Source organism: Symphalangus syndactylus, chromosome X (assembly GCF_028878055.3).
Source record: "Symphalangus syndactylus isolate Jambi chromosome X, NHGRI_mSymSyn1-v2.1_pri, whole genome shotgun sequence".
NCBI classification, from domain to species: domain Eukaryota; kingdom Metazoa; phylum Chordata; class Mammalia; order Primates; family Hylobatidae; genus Symphalangus; species Symphalangus syndactylus.
The window spans coordinates 50038177-50054594 of record NC_072447.2 but is presented as its reverse complement, the minus strand read 5'-3'; the positions used below and the strand labels follow the sequence as shown (position 1 = coordinate 50054594).

The window sequence follows — 16418 nt, the reverse complement described above, 5'->3', positions numbered from 1 at the left end:
ATGATGAGTTAATGGGTGCAGCACACCAACATGGCGCATGTATACATATGTAACAAATCTGCACGTTGTGCACATGTACCCTAGAACTTAAAGTATAATGAAAAAAAAGAAAAAAAACATAAGTATGAAGATATTAGTCACAAAGTCAAATGAAAATTAATTTTTCTTCTTGTCTTCGACAACTCCTCAATGTTTACAGTAATACAGCTTCAACTGTGTTAAATTCTTTAAGAGAGTGAAAAAACATGACAGGAAACAAATGCTTTGTTGTTCAAAGACAATTTTTGATATTTAAATTTTCCTTCAAGCTCTGAGACACTTAACCACCTTTAGAACCTAGAAATAATTCCTACATATATTTGAAGTCCTGATACCTCTAACAAGGAGAGAGGGATAAGGAAAGAAGTAGTGGTGTAAATGCCTTAAATGAGAAAGAGCTGACTATTAACATATCTAAATCCTTATCAGCTCCTTAGAAAAACATCTAGAAATACCTCTGCAGCTTAAGGAGGATAAGTTTTTTAAAATATGCAAAGAAAAGGGGACAAAAATTACTATGGAAATAAAATATTTTTCCTTATTTATTTATTCAAAAAATATTTACCAAGTGCCTACTCTATGCCTGACACCGTTCTAAGCACAAGGCATACTGCAGTAAATAAAAACTAGACAAAAATCCCTACCTTATTTTATTCTCAAAAATTGAAAAGGTAAAATGCATTAAAATGAAATAGAAATTACAATTATCAACAAGTAAATACACTATGAAACTTATTTCCTTACTTAAAGTTACTAATTGCTAGCCAGAAAACATAAGGACTAAATACTGCCTTAACTATTAATATGAAAAAGTGTTCATTGAGAAAAATAATTATGGTCAGGGGATAAATAGTAAATAGCCTTATTTTTAAAATTCTGCTATTTTTAGATCATTTGATTAATACAGAGAGACAGAAACAAATGTTAATATTAAATTAACACATTATATCTCTATATAGATACATATATAGATATATACATATATAGATACATAGATATATCTCTATATAGATGTGTATAACCTTAAGGAAGAGTTGAAAAAAGTACATAAAAAATTATTGCTAGAAGCTGCCTCTGCAGAGTGGGAGTGAACAGAATGAGTCAGAGGAAAAAACAGAATTTTCTATAATATGGCAATTATTTAAAATGGAGTCTGAGTGGTTTTTATGTTTCTGTGTTTTACGGTACTTGTCAAGTAATAATTTTTAAAAAGGCTAATTTGGATGGAATTTGTAAATAATAAGATAGACTATAGAAAAACCTGGACTTTTCCTATCATAGACAATAAAACAATTATGTCCTAAAAATCAAATGGTATTGCAAGAAAATGTCTGCAGAATTAAGTGAGCTTAATGACTAACCAAAGCTAAACAGACAAGTGCAGAAAGCCCAGAGCCATTATAAAGTTTAGATACTTTACTAGTAGCATAAAAGCAGGCAGGAAAAAAAAAAAAAAAAAAAAAAAACTTATTTTGGTCTCCAATGTGTAAAAACTATTCCTGGGCACAGGGCCCAGATAAGCATGTCAGGATGCCTGGTTCACTTCTCACTAACCATTAGAAAGTTAGTAATTTATTTGAGATTTGGATAAATATAAACTGAGGTTGAACACTTTTTATCATCCTAATTGGGGAGGTTTAAGTTCACTTTGTGGAAGATTATTAAAAATGTGCCTTTGAAGGGGGTCAAACAAAGATGAAGATGATGAGGATGATGATGATGATAACTGTGATTTTTTTACACAATTTTATTTTTTTTTAGCTTAAATAAACTCAAGCTTTCAACCATACTTAATAAACATTACTACTCTGAAGACCTGTTACATTTCCAAAGATGATTATTTGTATTATTCTTCTATACTTGTCAATAGCATATTTTAAGAACATTTTATATACCATTCACTTCCAGGTAAGTACATATTGAGGTGAAAACCTAAAACAAACACAGTGGCATTCAACAACCATCTCGCTCCATGTAAAAAAAAATGAAAAGATAATTGCAGTTTTATTATTATTATTATTATCGCAATCATTAGTGTTATACAGCAGGATCTGATGAAACTTCTGCATGACATGTTGTCCATTATGCTTTTCCAAATTTCAGGGTTTTAATATTTCATGTTACCTGAAATGTTTATGATGGTCTTTAGACCTGATAGTCGCAGCTCGGTCATTGGGAAAGGCTAATAGCATATCCTTCACTAGCTCTTCACATGAGCGATGATTGTGAGTGCGTGTCATGGCTGATTGAAGCATTGCTACAGGTGCATAATTCTTGCATTTTGCCAAGTCTTTGACCACAAACTTTCCCGTGGGATTATGCATCGAAGGCAATATACCTTTTATAGAATTGAATATAAGTTTATAGATGGTATTTTTAATTTCAACTTTAAAAACAATAACCATGAATTAATTAATACACTAGATAATTGATTCTAACTTAAATGCTGAACTAAACACATTTGGAAAATACAAATCATTAATAAAAAGACCTACACAACACAATTTAGCAAAATAATAAAATATGAATAATATAAATGCATATATAAAAATATAAAATATGATAACTTGAAGGATTTAGGTTGACCCATATGAAACTAAATTTTTTGTTGGTCCAAAACAGTTGACTATCAGCAACTTCATATGGTTCAACATATAAAAGATAATGAGGAATTAGATAAAACAGTAGCAACAAGTAAATCCATGGAATAGTCAAAAACAGTTTATATTATAAACTCCCTCAACAGCAAAACTAAGAAGAATAAAATATAAAAACCATGAAAATATTAAATAAACTGTATACATCAATAAACCAGTGCTACTCAAAGCGCAATCCTCAGAATGGCAGTAATGGCAGTGTCAGCATCTACTGGGAACATTGTAAAAATGTGAGTCTTTGGGCTGTAACAGGGACAAGCTTAATAATCATTGCTGGGATGTAATCCAATGATATGTGTTTTAACAGGCCTTTTAGGTGATTTTGATGCATGTTAAAAGATGAGAACTCCTGGGTCAGACCACATTATTTTATATATACACACATACATATATATATATGTCTTTAGACCTGATAGTTGCAGCTTGGTCGTTGGGAAATGCTAACAGCACTTCTTTCACATATATGTGCATGTGTAATTAAGCAATTAGTATATTAAAATAATCTTAAATTAACAACAATAACAACAAAGCCAGGTCAGCATTACACAATAGCATACCAGGATCAAATTTCATCACAACTTTCTTGGTGGAAGCTTTGCAGATGCTGTTGAAAGCTAAATATACGTGATGGAAAGATTTTACTGATAAAGATTGCAAATCTTCTTCTGCCACTAAACCAATAATCTCCATCATCTGCTTCACTTTGAAGACTCCAAGTTGATGTGGAAAAAATGAACACATCACATCCTAAAAAAAAAAAAAAAAAAAGATGAAAAGTAACCAATAATAAATTGGTAGAAAAAAAGTTAAAAGCAAATCTAAAAAAAACACCAGTTAATAAAATTTCAAGGAAAGCTAGTTCATAATGGTAGTATGAAAGTACTTCAGAAATATACAGCATTGACAAACTTTTAAAATATTCATTACTGGCAAATTATTTAAGAAAAATTAAACATAGTACCAAAGCAAATTCAGAATGGTGGATTAAGGACTTCCAAAAACCTACTTCTCCAGAAGAGGAAAGAGAACACTGGCAATAAAAATTGTCAAAATGTAGTCCTTTCAGATATTTGAAGATTACCTAAAGGCTCACAAAAATCCAAGGAGTATTTACTTAAAGAAAAAAGATTGAATCTCTGAAGGAATAGAAGACTGTGCCATTTTTACTTGATGTAATCCCATTCTTTAAAATTCAGCTTTGTGGTCTCCTTGAAAAACAACAGCCTTGCAACTGTGTGTGAAAACCATCAGCCTAGTAGCCAAAAGAGGGAAAAGAATGAGTTTGGAACACTCCAAACGCCTCACTAGCAGAGAGATGTACATATTTGTTTTGTCTCACATGATTCAGAGTTCACTCTGTGTGCACAATTCTCTCTCCAGGGTTCTGTCAAATATATAGGTATATATTACTCTGTGTATGCATATATGCAGCAATTTTTTAACTGAGAAGTTAAAACTCAGTAACTTGAGGTGGCATTACCATTTAAGGCTAAAAGAAAGCTATTCATAAATAAATGCACAAATAGAAAAATCTAAAAATCACTTGGGAACAAGATATTCAGATGGTATTTGAAAAGCTCTGAAATATTCCTGGGAACCTAGATTGTGACACACATCTATAGGACTGTATATATTCTCAGAAAAGATTTAAGAAAGTTCTCATGTCTCATCTATGGCTGAATTTAAGGCTCTTTACAAAGAAGAATTAAAGACTAGAAAGAGTTGTAAACTACTTGACAGAATATCAAAGACACGCCCCAGCATACTTACTTATACAGAGGCTCTTGATATAGGCTGTGAGACTTATTGATTCAAGGAATTTAAGGGAACCTCTATCCAATCATTAGCTGAACACTAAATTAACTGAGTAGAGACTTTATTGGCTACATACAATAAAGAAAAAGCTTTCACGGAATTAGTCTAGAGAATCACTAAATAAACAAAACAACAACAACAAAAAAGCAACAATAAATACTGCGATGCTGATTTCCATAGTTGCCAAATTATATTATGTAAAATGCCCAGTTTTCAACATGAAAAAAATATGAGACACCCAAATAATCAGGAAAGTATGGCCAATACCTAGGAAAGCTGTAGTTCATAGATAATGTCCCTATGGAAATCCAAATGGTGAACTTATTAGACAAACATGATAAGTTAACTATTGTAAATATTTTCAAAGAACTGAAGGGAAACAGGTCAAAAGAATTAAAGGAAGTATGTGAACAATGTCTCACAAAATACACAATTTCAATAAAGTGTGGAAATTATAAAAAAGAACAAATAAATGTTCAGGAATTGAAGAGTAATGTAACTAAAATTTTAAATTTATGTAAGGGACTCAATGGCAGATTTGAACTGGCAGAAAAACTAACCAATGAAATTGAAGACAAGACATTTGAAACTATTCACATTGAAGAGAGATACATAAGGATGAAGAATAAAGAACAGAGTCTCAGAGACTTTGGGGACACCATCAAGCACAGTCACATATGTATGATGGGAGTCTAAAAAGGAGAAGAGAGAAAGAAAAGGTCAGAAAAAAATATTTGAAGAAATAATAGATGAAAAGTTCAAAAACTTGATTAAAGACAATCTACATATCAAAGAAACTCAACAAAACCCAAGCAGGGTAAATCAAATAGATCCACACCTAAACACAACAAAGTCAAACTATCAAAACCAATGACAGAGAATCTTGAAAAACTGCAAGAAGAAAGGTAATTATCACATGAGAAGGATTCTTTAGAAATGAACAGCTAACTTCTCACTGGAAACACTGAAGGCAAAAAGGCAGTGGAGAGGTGTGTTCCAATATTGAAGGAAAAAGACTACATGCAAAATTCTATAACTAGCAAAACTATCATTCAAAACTGAAGTATAAGTTAAGACATTTCCAGATAAATATAAATGAAGAGAATGTATCATTAGTAGATTTGCATCACAAAAATATAAAGGGAATTCTTCACAACGAAGTAAAAGGACACTTGATAGTAACTCAAATTCAGACAAGGAAATTAAGAGCACAGGCAAATGTAACTACCTACATAGATAAATATAAAAGTACTTTTGTTTGCAATGCTTTCCTGTTCCTATCTGATTTAAAAAGCAATGCATACAGAAATAAGTATTAGAGTATGGATGAGCTTTTAAAGAATAAGCACATATTATTTGTATGACAAGAATAGCACAAAGAGGAGACAAGAACCATAATTCTATTGGAGCAAAGTTTTTGTATACTATACAAATTAAGTTGACATTAACGTGAATGAGACTGTTTTATGTTAAAGATGTTAAATGTAACCCAAAGGGCAGCCACTAAGAAAATTAAATGTTTTTAAAGTTTTGTAAAATAAATAACGATGAAATTAAAATGGTATATTACAAAATATCTGTTTAGTACAAAATAAAGCAGTAATGAAATAATAGAAAACTAGGAGGATATGTAATTATAGAAAACAAATAGAAAAATAGCAAATGCAAATCCTATGTTACTAGTAGTTACATTACATATAAATGGATTGGCACACATTTACCTATGTAATAAACCTGCACATCCTGCACACATACCCCAGAATTTGAAATAAAAATTAAAATTTTTGAAAAAAGTAAATGGATTTTCTTTACATTTCTTTCCCCCAGCTCTATTAAGGTATAACTAATAATTAAAAATTGTTTGTATACAAATATATAGTAAATATATAGTATTTAATATGTAATTTTGAAACAATTAAATAAAGCTAAATAATATATCCTTACTGTTTTGTGCTGAAAATATTTATACCCTCTTATTAACCATAGTCGCCATTCTGTACAATAGACTCCCAGAACTTATGCATTCTGTCTAACTGAAATTTTGTATTCTGTGATTGACATCTCCTTATTCGCCATCCACTGCCCCTGGCAACAACAATTCTACTATCTGCTTCTATGAGTTCAACTTTAATTCCACATATAAGTGTAGCCATGCAGTATTTGTCTTTCTGAGTATGTCTTATCTCACTTAGCATAACATCCTCCAAGTTCATCCATGTTTCGCAAATGACAAGATTTCCCTATTTTTTAAGGCTGTATAGTATTCATACACATACACACACACACCACATTTTATTTATCCAAGGGGAATGAAATCAGCATGTTGAAGAGATATCTTCACTCTCATGTTAACTGCAGCATCATTCTATAGCCAAAATATGCAATCAACCTAAGTGTTCATCAATAGATAAATGGATACACATAAATGGATTAAATTGTGCAGTCAAAAAGCAGAGATTGGTGGAGTAGGCAAAAACACATAACCTATATATTTCCCACCAGAGGTACACATTGTATACAAAAATACAAATAGGTTGACAGTGAAAGGATGGCAAAATGGTATGTCATATGCAAACAATATCCAAAAGAGAACAGGGCGCCTATACTAATATAAGACAAAATAGATATTGATAGAAAAAGTTCTACATTGAAAAAAGAGCATTTTATAATGATAAAAGGGTCAAGACATCAGGAATGTATATTATAACCATATATACACCTAATAACATCAAAAAACTGACAAAAGTGAAGAAATAAGCAATTCAACTATAATAGTGGGAGACTTTGATATTCCACTTCCAATAATGATTAGAAAAACTAAGCATATGATCAACAAAGAACAGAAAAACATCATAAACCAATTAGACCCAAAATATACCTGTAGAACATTTTACCCAACTACAGTAGAATGCACATTTTTCCAAAGTATACTTTCGCACTTTGAATGAAACATTTTAAATATAGACTATGTTAGTCTATGAAATAAGCCTCAATAATTTAAAAGGACTGAAATCTGTGCAGTATGTTTTCCAACCAAAATGCAATGAAATTAAAATCAATAAGAGAAGAAAATGTGAAAAATTCACACATTTTGGAAATTAAGCAATACATGTCTAAATAACCAATAGATCAAAGAATAAAACCACAAGGGGAATTCAACATTATTTTGAGACAAAGAAAAACTAAAACACAACATACCAAAACATATGAAATGCAGAAAAAGCAGTGACAAGACAGAAATTTATGGTTATAAACAAATGTATTTTTTAAAAAGGATTTTAATCAATATTCTAACCATCCACCTTAGGAAGTTTTAAAAAAGAACAAGGTAAGTTCAAAGTAAGTAGAAGAAAAGGCATAATAAACACAAAAGCAGTAATAAATAATAAAGATAATAGAAAATGTTAGGAAAAAACAACAGTCCTGAAACTGTATCTTTGAAATGATTAACAACACTGAAAAAATTTTAACTAGACTTAATAAGCAAAAAAAGAGATGACTAACTTTGCTAAAATCAGGAATAGAAGAGAGGACATCACTACCAACTTTACACCAGTAAAAAGGGGTATAAGATTATGTGATCAACAACTGAATACCAACACATCAGATAACCTAAATGACCTGGGCAAATTCTTATGAAGAGAAAGACATAAACTACTGAAACTGACCAAGAAAAAATGGATAATATGAATAGCCCCACAACAAATAAAGGGATTGAATTAATAGCCAAAAAATTTCTGACAAAGAAAATCCCAGGAAAAAATGGCTTTGGTGGTAAATTCTACCAACTGTTTAAAGAAGAATTACTGCCAGTCCTTCACAAGCATTTACAAAAAAATTTAAAAGAAGAGTGTACTCAATTCATTCGGTGGCACCGGTTTTATTCTGATGCCAAAATCAAAAACATTTTTTAAAAATCTGCATTCCTATGTCCCTTATGAATATATATGCAAAAATCCTCAACAAAATACTATCAAACTGAAACCAGCAAAATGTAGAAAAGATTATATACTATGTACAAGTATGATTTCAAGTTTAACATCCATATGTCAATGTAATGCACAATCTTAATAAAGGACAAAACCATATTATCATTTTAATAGACACAGAAATAGTAGTTGACAAAATACACTTCCATAATAGAAACTTGCAACAAACTAGGAATAGAAGGGAACTCCATCAAGTTTATAAAGGCAGTCAATGAAAAACTTAGAGCTAACATCAAACTTGATAAGAGACTAAATGATTTCCCCTTAGATCAGGAGCAAGACAAGATACCCCTTTTGCCATTGCTATTTAATATTGTCCTAGAGGTTCTAGCTAGGACAAGCAGGTAAGAAAATAAGTTAATAAAATGAATCTAGATTAGAAAGAAAGATGTAAAATGACCTCCATTCGCAGGTGACATGATCTTGTATCCCAAAGAATCCACCAAAAAACTACCAGAACTAATAAATGAGTTCAGCAAATTTGCAGAATACAGGATCAATATGCAGAAAATAAATGCATTTATATACACTAGCAATGAATAATCCAGAAATAAAACGAAGAATTCTATTTCATTTCCATAGCATAAAATAAGGATAAAATATTTAGAAATAAATTTTTAAAATAATTGCAAGACTTGTACATTGAATACTATAAACATTATTAAAAGGAATTAAAGAAGACATAAATAAGTGTAAAGACATACAAACTTCTGGATCACAGGATTTAATATTGTTAAAATGGCAATATTCCCTAAATGGATTTACAAATTCAACACAACTCTTTTCAAAATTCCAGCTGTCTTTTTTTTTTTTTTTTTTTTTTGCAGAAATTAGCAAGCTAATGTTAAAGTTCACATGTATTTGCAAGCATCTCACATTAGGCAAAAATGTTATTTAAAAAGAAAAAATTTAGAAGGCTCATATTTCTCAAATTCAAAAACTACCATAAACCTGCAGTAATTACAGGCCTGGCACAGTGGCTCACACCTGTAATCCCAGCACTTTGGGAGGCTGAGGCGGGTGGATCACTTGAGGTCAGCAGCTCCAGACCAGTCTGGCCAACATGGTGAAGTACCTTGTCTCGGAAAAAAAAAAAAAAAAAGCTACAGTAATTAATACATTGTAGTATTGACAAAGGATAAATACAGATATGCAAAATAGAATTTTTAGTCTAGAAATCCTTATATTCACGTTCAATTGGTTTTTTATATATGCGACAATATTCTGTGATAACTTGACATCTCTATGAAAAAGAATACATTTCAACCTCTAAATCATGCCATTTACAAAAAATAACAAATAGATTTTTTTTTTTTTTTTTTGAGATAGAGTCTCGCTCTGTCACCCAGGTTGGAGTGCAGTGGCGCGATCATGGCTCACTGCAACCTCCTCCCAGATCCAAGTGATTCTCCTGCCTTAGCCTCCTGAGTAGCTGGGATTACAGGCGCGCGCCACCACGCCCGGCTAATATTTGTATTTTTAGTAGAGACGAGGTTTCACCACGTTGGTCAGGCTGGTCTTGAACTCCTGACCTCGTGATTGGGTCGCCTTGGCCTCCCAAAGTGCTGGGATTACAGGTGTGAGCCACCACGCCCAGCCAACAAATAGATTTACAAGTTTGAGCTAAAATTCTTACAGAAAAACATGGGAACAAAACTTAATGACCTCAGAGAGTATATGACTACTTAGATATGATACTAAATGCACAAGAGACAAAAGAAAAAAATAGATAAATTGAACTTAATCAAAAGTATTACTTTGGGGCTGGAGCCGGGATGGCCGAATAGGAACAGCTCCCATCTACAGTTCCCAACGTGAGCGATGCAGAAGATGGGTGATTTCTGCATTTCCATCTGAGGTACCGGGTTCACCTCACTAGGGGTGCCAGACAGTGGGTGCAGGACAATGGGCGCAGCGCACTGTGAGCGAGCCAAAGCAGGGCAAGGAACTGCCTCACTCAGGAAGCACAACGGGTCAGGGAGTTCCCTTTCCTAGTCAAAGAAAGGGGTGACAGACGGCACCTGGAAAATTGGGTCACTCCCACCCTAATACTGCGCTTTTCCAACAGGCTTAAAAATGGCACACCAGGAGATTATATACTGCACCTGGCTCAGAGGGTCCTACACCCACGGAGTCTCACGACTAGCACAGCAGTCTGAGATCAAACGGCAAGGTGGCAGTGAGGCTGGGGGAGGGGCGCCTGCAATTGCCCAGGCTTGATTAGGTAAACAAAGCAGCCAGGAAGCTCGAACTGGGTGAAGCCCACCACAGCTCAAAGAGGCCTACCTGCCTCTGTAGGCTCCACCTCTGGGGACAAGGCACAGACAAACAAAAAGTCAGCAGTAACCTCTGCAGACTTAAATGTCCCTGTCTGACAGCTTTGAAGAGAGTAGTGGTTCTCCCAGCATGCAGCTGGAGATCTGAGAACGGGCAAACTGACTCCTCAAGTGGGTCCCTGACCCCCCAGCAGCCTCACTGGGAGGCATCCCCCAGCAGGGGCAGACTGACACCTCACACGGCCAGGTACTCTTCTGAGAAAAAACTTCCAGAGGAACGATCAGGCAGCAGCATTTGTGGGTCACCAAAATCCGCTGTTCTACAGCCACCGCTGTTCTGCAGCCACCGCTGCTGACACCCAGCCAAACAGGGTCTGGAGTGGACCTCTAGCAAACTCCAACAGATCTGCAGCTGAGGGTCCTGTCTGGTAGAAGGAAAACTAACAAACAGAAAGGACATCCACACCAAAAACCCATCTGTATGTCACAATCATCAAAGACCAAAAGTAGATAAAACCACAAAGATGGGGAAAAAACACAGCAGAAAAACTGGAAACTCTAAAAAGCAGAGCGCCTCTCCTCCTCCAAAGGAACGCAGCTCCTCACCAGCAACGGAACAAAGCTGGACGGAGAATGACTTTGACGAGGTGAGAGAAGAAGGCTTCAGACGATCAAACTACTCCAAGCTACAGGAGGAAATTCAAACCAATGGCAAAGAACTTAGAAACTTTGAAAAAAAATAGACGAATGGATAACTAGAATAACCAATGCAGAGAAGTCCTTAAACGAGCTGATGGAGCTGAAAGCCAAGTCTCGAGAACTACGCGAAGATTGCAGAAGCCTCAGTAGCAGATGCGATCAACTGGAAGAAAGGGTATCAGTGATGGAAGACAAAATGAATGAAATGAAGCGAGAAGGGAAGTTTAGAGAAAAAAGAATAAAAAGAAACGAACAAAGCCTCCAAGAAATATGGGACTATGTGAAAAGACCAAATCTATGTCTGATTGGTGTACCTGAAAGTGACGGGGAGAAATGGAACCAAGCTGGAAAACACTCTGCAGGATATTATCCAGGAGAACTTCCCCAATCTAGCAAGGCAGGCCAACATTCAGATTCAGGAAATACAGAGAATGCCACAAAGATACTCCTGGAGAAGAGCAACTCCAAGACACATAATTGTCAGATTCACCAAAGTTGAAATGAAGGAAAAAATGTTAAGGGCAGCCAGAGAGAAAGGTCGGGTTACCCACAAACGGAAGCCCATCAGACTAACAGCTGATCTCTCGGCAGAAACTCTACAAGCCAGAAGAGAGTGGGAGCTGATATTCAACATTCTTAAAGAAAAGAATTTTCAACCCAGAATTTCATATCCAGCCAAACTAAGCTTCATAAGTGAAGGAGAAATAAAATACTTTACAGACAAGCAAATGCTGAGAGATTTTGTCACCACCAGGCCTGCCCTAAAAGAGCTCTGAAGGAAGCACTAAACATGGAAAGGAACAACCGGTACCAGCCACTGCAAAAACATGCCAAAATGTAAAGACCATCAAGGCTAGGAAGAAACTGCATCAACTAACAAGCAAAATAACCAGCTAACATCATAATGACAGGATCAAATTCACACATAACAATATTAACTTTAAATGTAAATGGGCTAAATGCTCCAATTAAAAGACACAGACTGGCAAATTGGATAAAGAGTCAAGACCCATCAGTATGCTGTCTTCAGGAAACCCATCTCACATGAAGAGACACACGTAGGCTCAAAATAAAGGGATGGAGGAAGATCTACCAAGCAAATGGAAAACAAAAAAAAGCAGGGATTGCAATCCTAGTCTCTGATAAAACAGACTTTAAACCAACAAAGATAAAAAGAGACAAAGAAGGCCATTACATAATGGGAAAGGGATCAATTCAACAGGAAGAGCTAACTATCCTAAATATATATGCACCCAATAAAGGAGCACCCAGATTCATAAAGCAAGTCCTGAGTGACCTATAAAGAGACTTAGACTCCCACACAATAATAATGGGAGACTTTAACACCTCACTGTCAACATTAGACAGATCAACGAGACAGAAAGTTAACAAGGATACCCAGGAATTGAACTCAGCTCTGCACCAAGTGGACCTAATAGACATCTACAGAACTCTCCACCCCAAATGAACAGAATATACATTCTTCTCAGCACCACACCACACCTATTCCAAAATTGTCCATATAGATGGAAGTAAAGCACTCCTCAGCAAATGTAAAAGAACAGAAATTATAACAAACTGTCTCTCAGACCACAATGCAATCAAACTAGAACTCAGAATTAAGAAACTCACTCAAAACCACTCAACTACATGGAAACTGAACAACCTGCTCCTGAATGACTACTGGGTACATAACGAAATGAAGGCAGAAATAAAGATGTTCTTTGAAACCAACGAGAACAAAGACACAACATACCAGAATCTCTGGGACACATTCAAAGCAGTGTGTAGAGGGAAATTTATAGCACTAAATGCCCACAAGAGAAAGCAGGAAAGATCCAAAATTGACACCCTAACATCACAATTAAAAGAACTAGAAAAGTGAGCGCAAACACATTCAAAAGCTAGGAGAAGGCAAGAAATAACTAAAATCAGAGCAGAACTGAAGGAAATAGAGACAAAAAACCCTTCAAAAAATTAATGAATCCAGAAGCTGGTTTTTTGAAAAGATCAACAAAATCGATAGACCACTAGCAAGACTAATAAAAAAAGAGAGAAGAATCAAATAGATGCAATAAAAAATGATAAAGGGGATAACACCACTGATCCCACAGAAATACAATCTGCCATCAGAGAATACTACAAACACCTCTACACAAATAAACTAGAAAATCTAGAAGAAATGGATAAATTCCTCGACACATACATCCTCCCAAGACTAAACCAGGAAGAAGTCAAATCTGAATAGACCAATAACAGGCTCTGAAATTGTGGCAATAATCAATAGCTTACCAACCAAAAAAAGTCCAGGACCAGATGGATTCACAGCCAAATTCTACCAGAGGTACAAGGAGGAACTGGTACCATTCCTTCTGAAACTATTCCAATCAATAGAAAAAGAGGGAGTCCTCCCTAACTCATTTTATGAGGCCAGCATCATCCTGATACCAAAGCCTGGCAGAGACACAACCAAACAAGAGAATTTTAGACCAATATCCTTGATGAACATTGATGCAAAAATCCTCAGTAAAATACTGGTAAACCGAATCCAGCAGCACATCAAAAAGCTTATCCACCATGATCAAGTGGGCTTCATCCCTGGGATGCAAGGCTGGTTCAGCATATGCAAATCAATAAACCTAATCTGGCATATAAACAGAACCAATGACAAAAACCACATGATTATCTCAATAGATGCAGAAAAGGCCTTTGACAAAATTCAACAACCCTTCATGCTAAAAACTCTCAATAAATTAGGTATTGATGGGACATATCTCAAAATAATAAGAGCTATCTATGACAAACCCACAGCCAATATCATACTGAATGGACAAAAACTGGAAGCATTCCCTTTGAAAACTGGCACAACACAGGGATGCCCTCTCTCACCACTCCTATTCAACATAGTGTTGGAAGTTCTGGCCAGGGCAATCAGGCAGGGGAAAGAAATCAAGGGTATTCAATTAGGAAAAGAGGAGGTCAAATTGTCCCTGTTTGCAGATGACATGATTGTATATCTAGAATATCCCATCATCTCAGCCCAAAATCTCCTTAAGCTGATTAGCAACTTCAGCAAAGTCTCAGGATACAAAATCAATCTACAAAAATCACAAGCATTCTTATATACCAATAACAGACAGAGAGCCAAATCATGAGTGAACCCCCATTCACAATTGCTTCAAAGAGAATAAAATACCTAGGAATCCAACTTACAAGGGACGTGAAGGACCTCTTCAAGGAGAACTACAAACCACTGCTCAATGAAATAAAAGAGGATACAAACAAATAGAAGAACATTCCATGCTCATGGGTAGGAAGAATCAATATCGTGAAAATGGCCATACTGCCCAAGGTAATTTATAGATTCAATGCCATCCCCATCAAGCTACCAATGACTTTCTTCACAGAATTGGAAAAAACTACTTTAAAGTTCATATGGAACCAAAAAAGAGCCCGCATCGCCAAGTCAATCCTAAGCCAAAAGAACAAAGCCGGAGGCATCACGCTACCTGACTTCAAGATATACTACAAGGCTACAGTAACCAAAATAGCATGGTACTGGTACCAAAACAGAGATATAGATCAATGGAACAGAACAGAGCCCTCAGAAATAATGCCACATATCTACAACCATCTGATCTTTGACAAACCTGACAAAAACAAGAAATGGGGAAAGGATTCCCTATTTAATAAATGGTGCTGGGAAAACTGGCTAGCCATATGTAGAAAGCTGAAACTGGATCCCTTCCTTACACCTTATACAAAAATCAATTCAAGATGGATTAAAGACTTACATGTTAGACCTAAAACCATTAAAATCCTACAAGAAAGCCTAGGCAATACCATTCAGGACATAGGCATGGGCAAGGACTGCATGTCTAAAACACCAAAAGCAATGGCAACAAAAGCCAAAATTGACAAATGGGATCTAATTAAACTAAAGAGCTTCTGCATAGCAAAAGAAACTACCATCAGAGTGAACAGGCAACCTACAAAATGGGAGAAAATTTTCACAACCTACTCATCTGACAAAGGGCTAATATCCAGAATCTACAATGAACTCAAACAAATTTACAAGAAAAAAACAAACAACCCCATCAAAAAGTGGGCAAAGGACATGAACAGACACTTCTCAAAAGAAGACATTTTTGCAGCCAAAAAACACATGAAAAAATGCTCATCATCACTGGCCATCAGAGAAATGCAAATCAAAACCACAATGAGATACCATCTCACACCAGTTAGAATGGCCATCATTAAAAAGTCAGGAAACAACAGGTGCTGGAGAGGATGTGGAGAAATAGGAACACTTTTACACTGTTGGTGGGACTGGAAACTAGTTCAACCATTGTGGAAGTCAGTGTGGCGATTCCTCAGGGATCTAGAACTAGAAATACCATTTGACCCAGCCATCCCATTACTGGGTATATACCCAAAGGATTATAAATCATGCTGCTATAAAGACACATGCACACGTATGTTTATTGTGGCACGATTCACAATAGCAAAGACTTGGAACCAACCCAAATGTCCAACAACGCTAGACTGGATTAAGAAAATGTGGCACATATACACCATGGAATACTATGCAGCCATAAAAAATGATGAGTTCATGTCCTTTGTAGGGACATGGATGAAACTGGAAACCATCATTCTCAGTAAACTATCACAAGGACAAAAAACCAAACACCGCATGTTCTCACTCATAGGTGGGAATTGAACGATGAGAACACATGGACACAGGAAGGGGAACATCACACTCCGGGGACTGTTGTGGGGTGGGGGGAGGCGGGAGGGATAGCATTAAGAGATATACCTAATGCTAAATGACGAGTTAACGGGTGCTGCACACCAACATGGCACATGGATACATATGTAACAAACCTGCACATTGTGCGCATGTACCCTAAAACCTAAAGTATAATAATAATAAAATAAAATAA

General features: G+C 35.4%; 1 protein-coding gene across 1 annotated transcript in view; it reads right to left on the bottom strand.

Annotated features, from left to right (window-relative positions):
- CFAP47 (cilia and flagella associated protein 47) overlaps positions 1–16418 on the bottom strand; it is a 455521-nt gene that overhangs the window by 400514 nt on the left and 38589 nt on the right. The window contains 2 exon segments of the mRNA XM_063634578.1: positions 2164–2377; positions 3254–3443. Coding sequence (XP_063490648.1) covers positions 2164–2377; positions 3254–3443 — 404 coding nt within the window.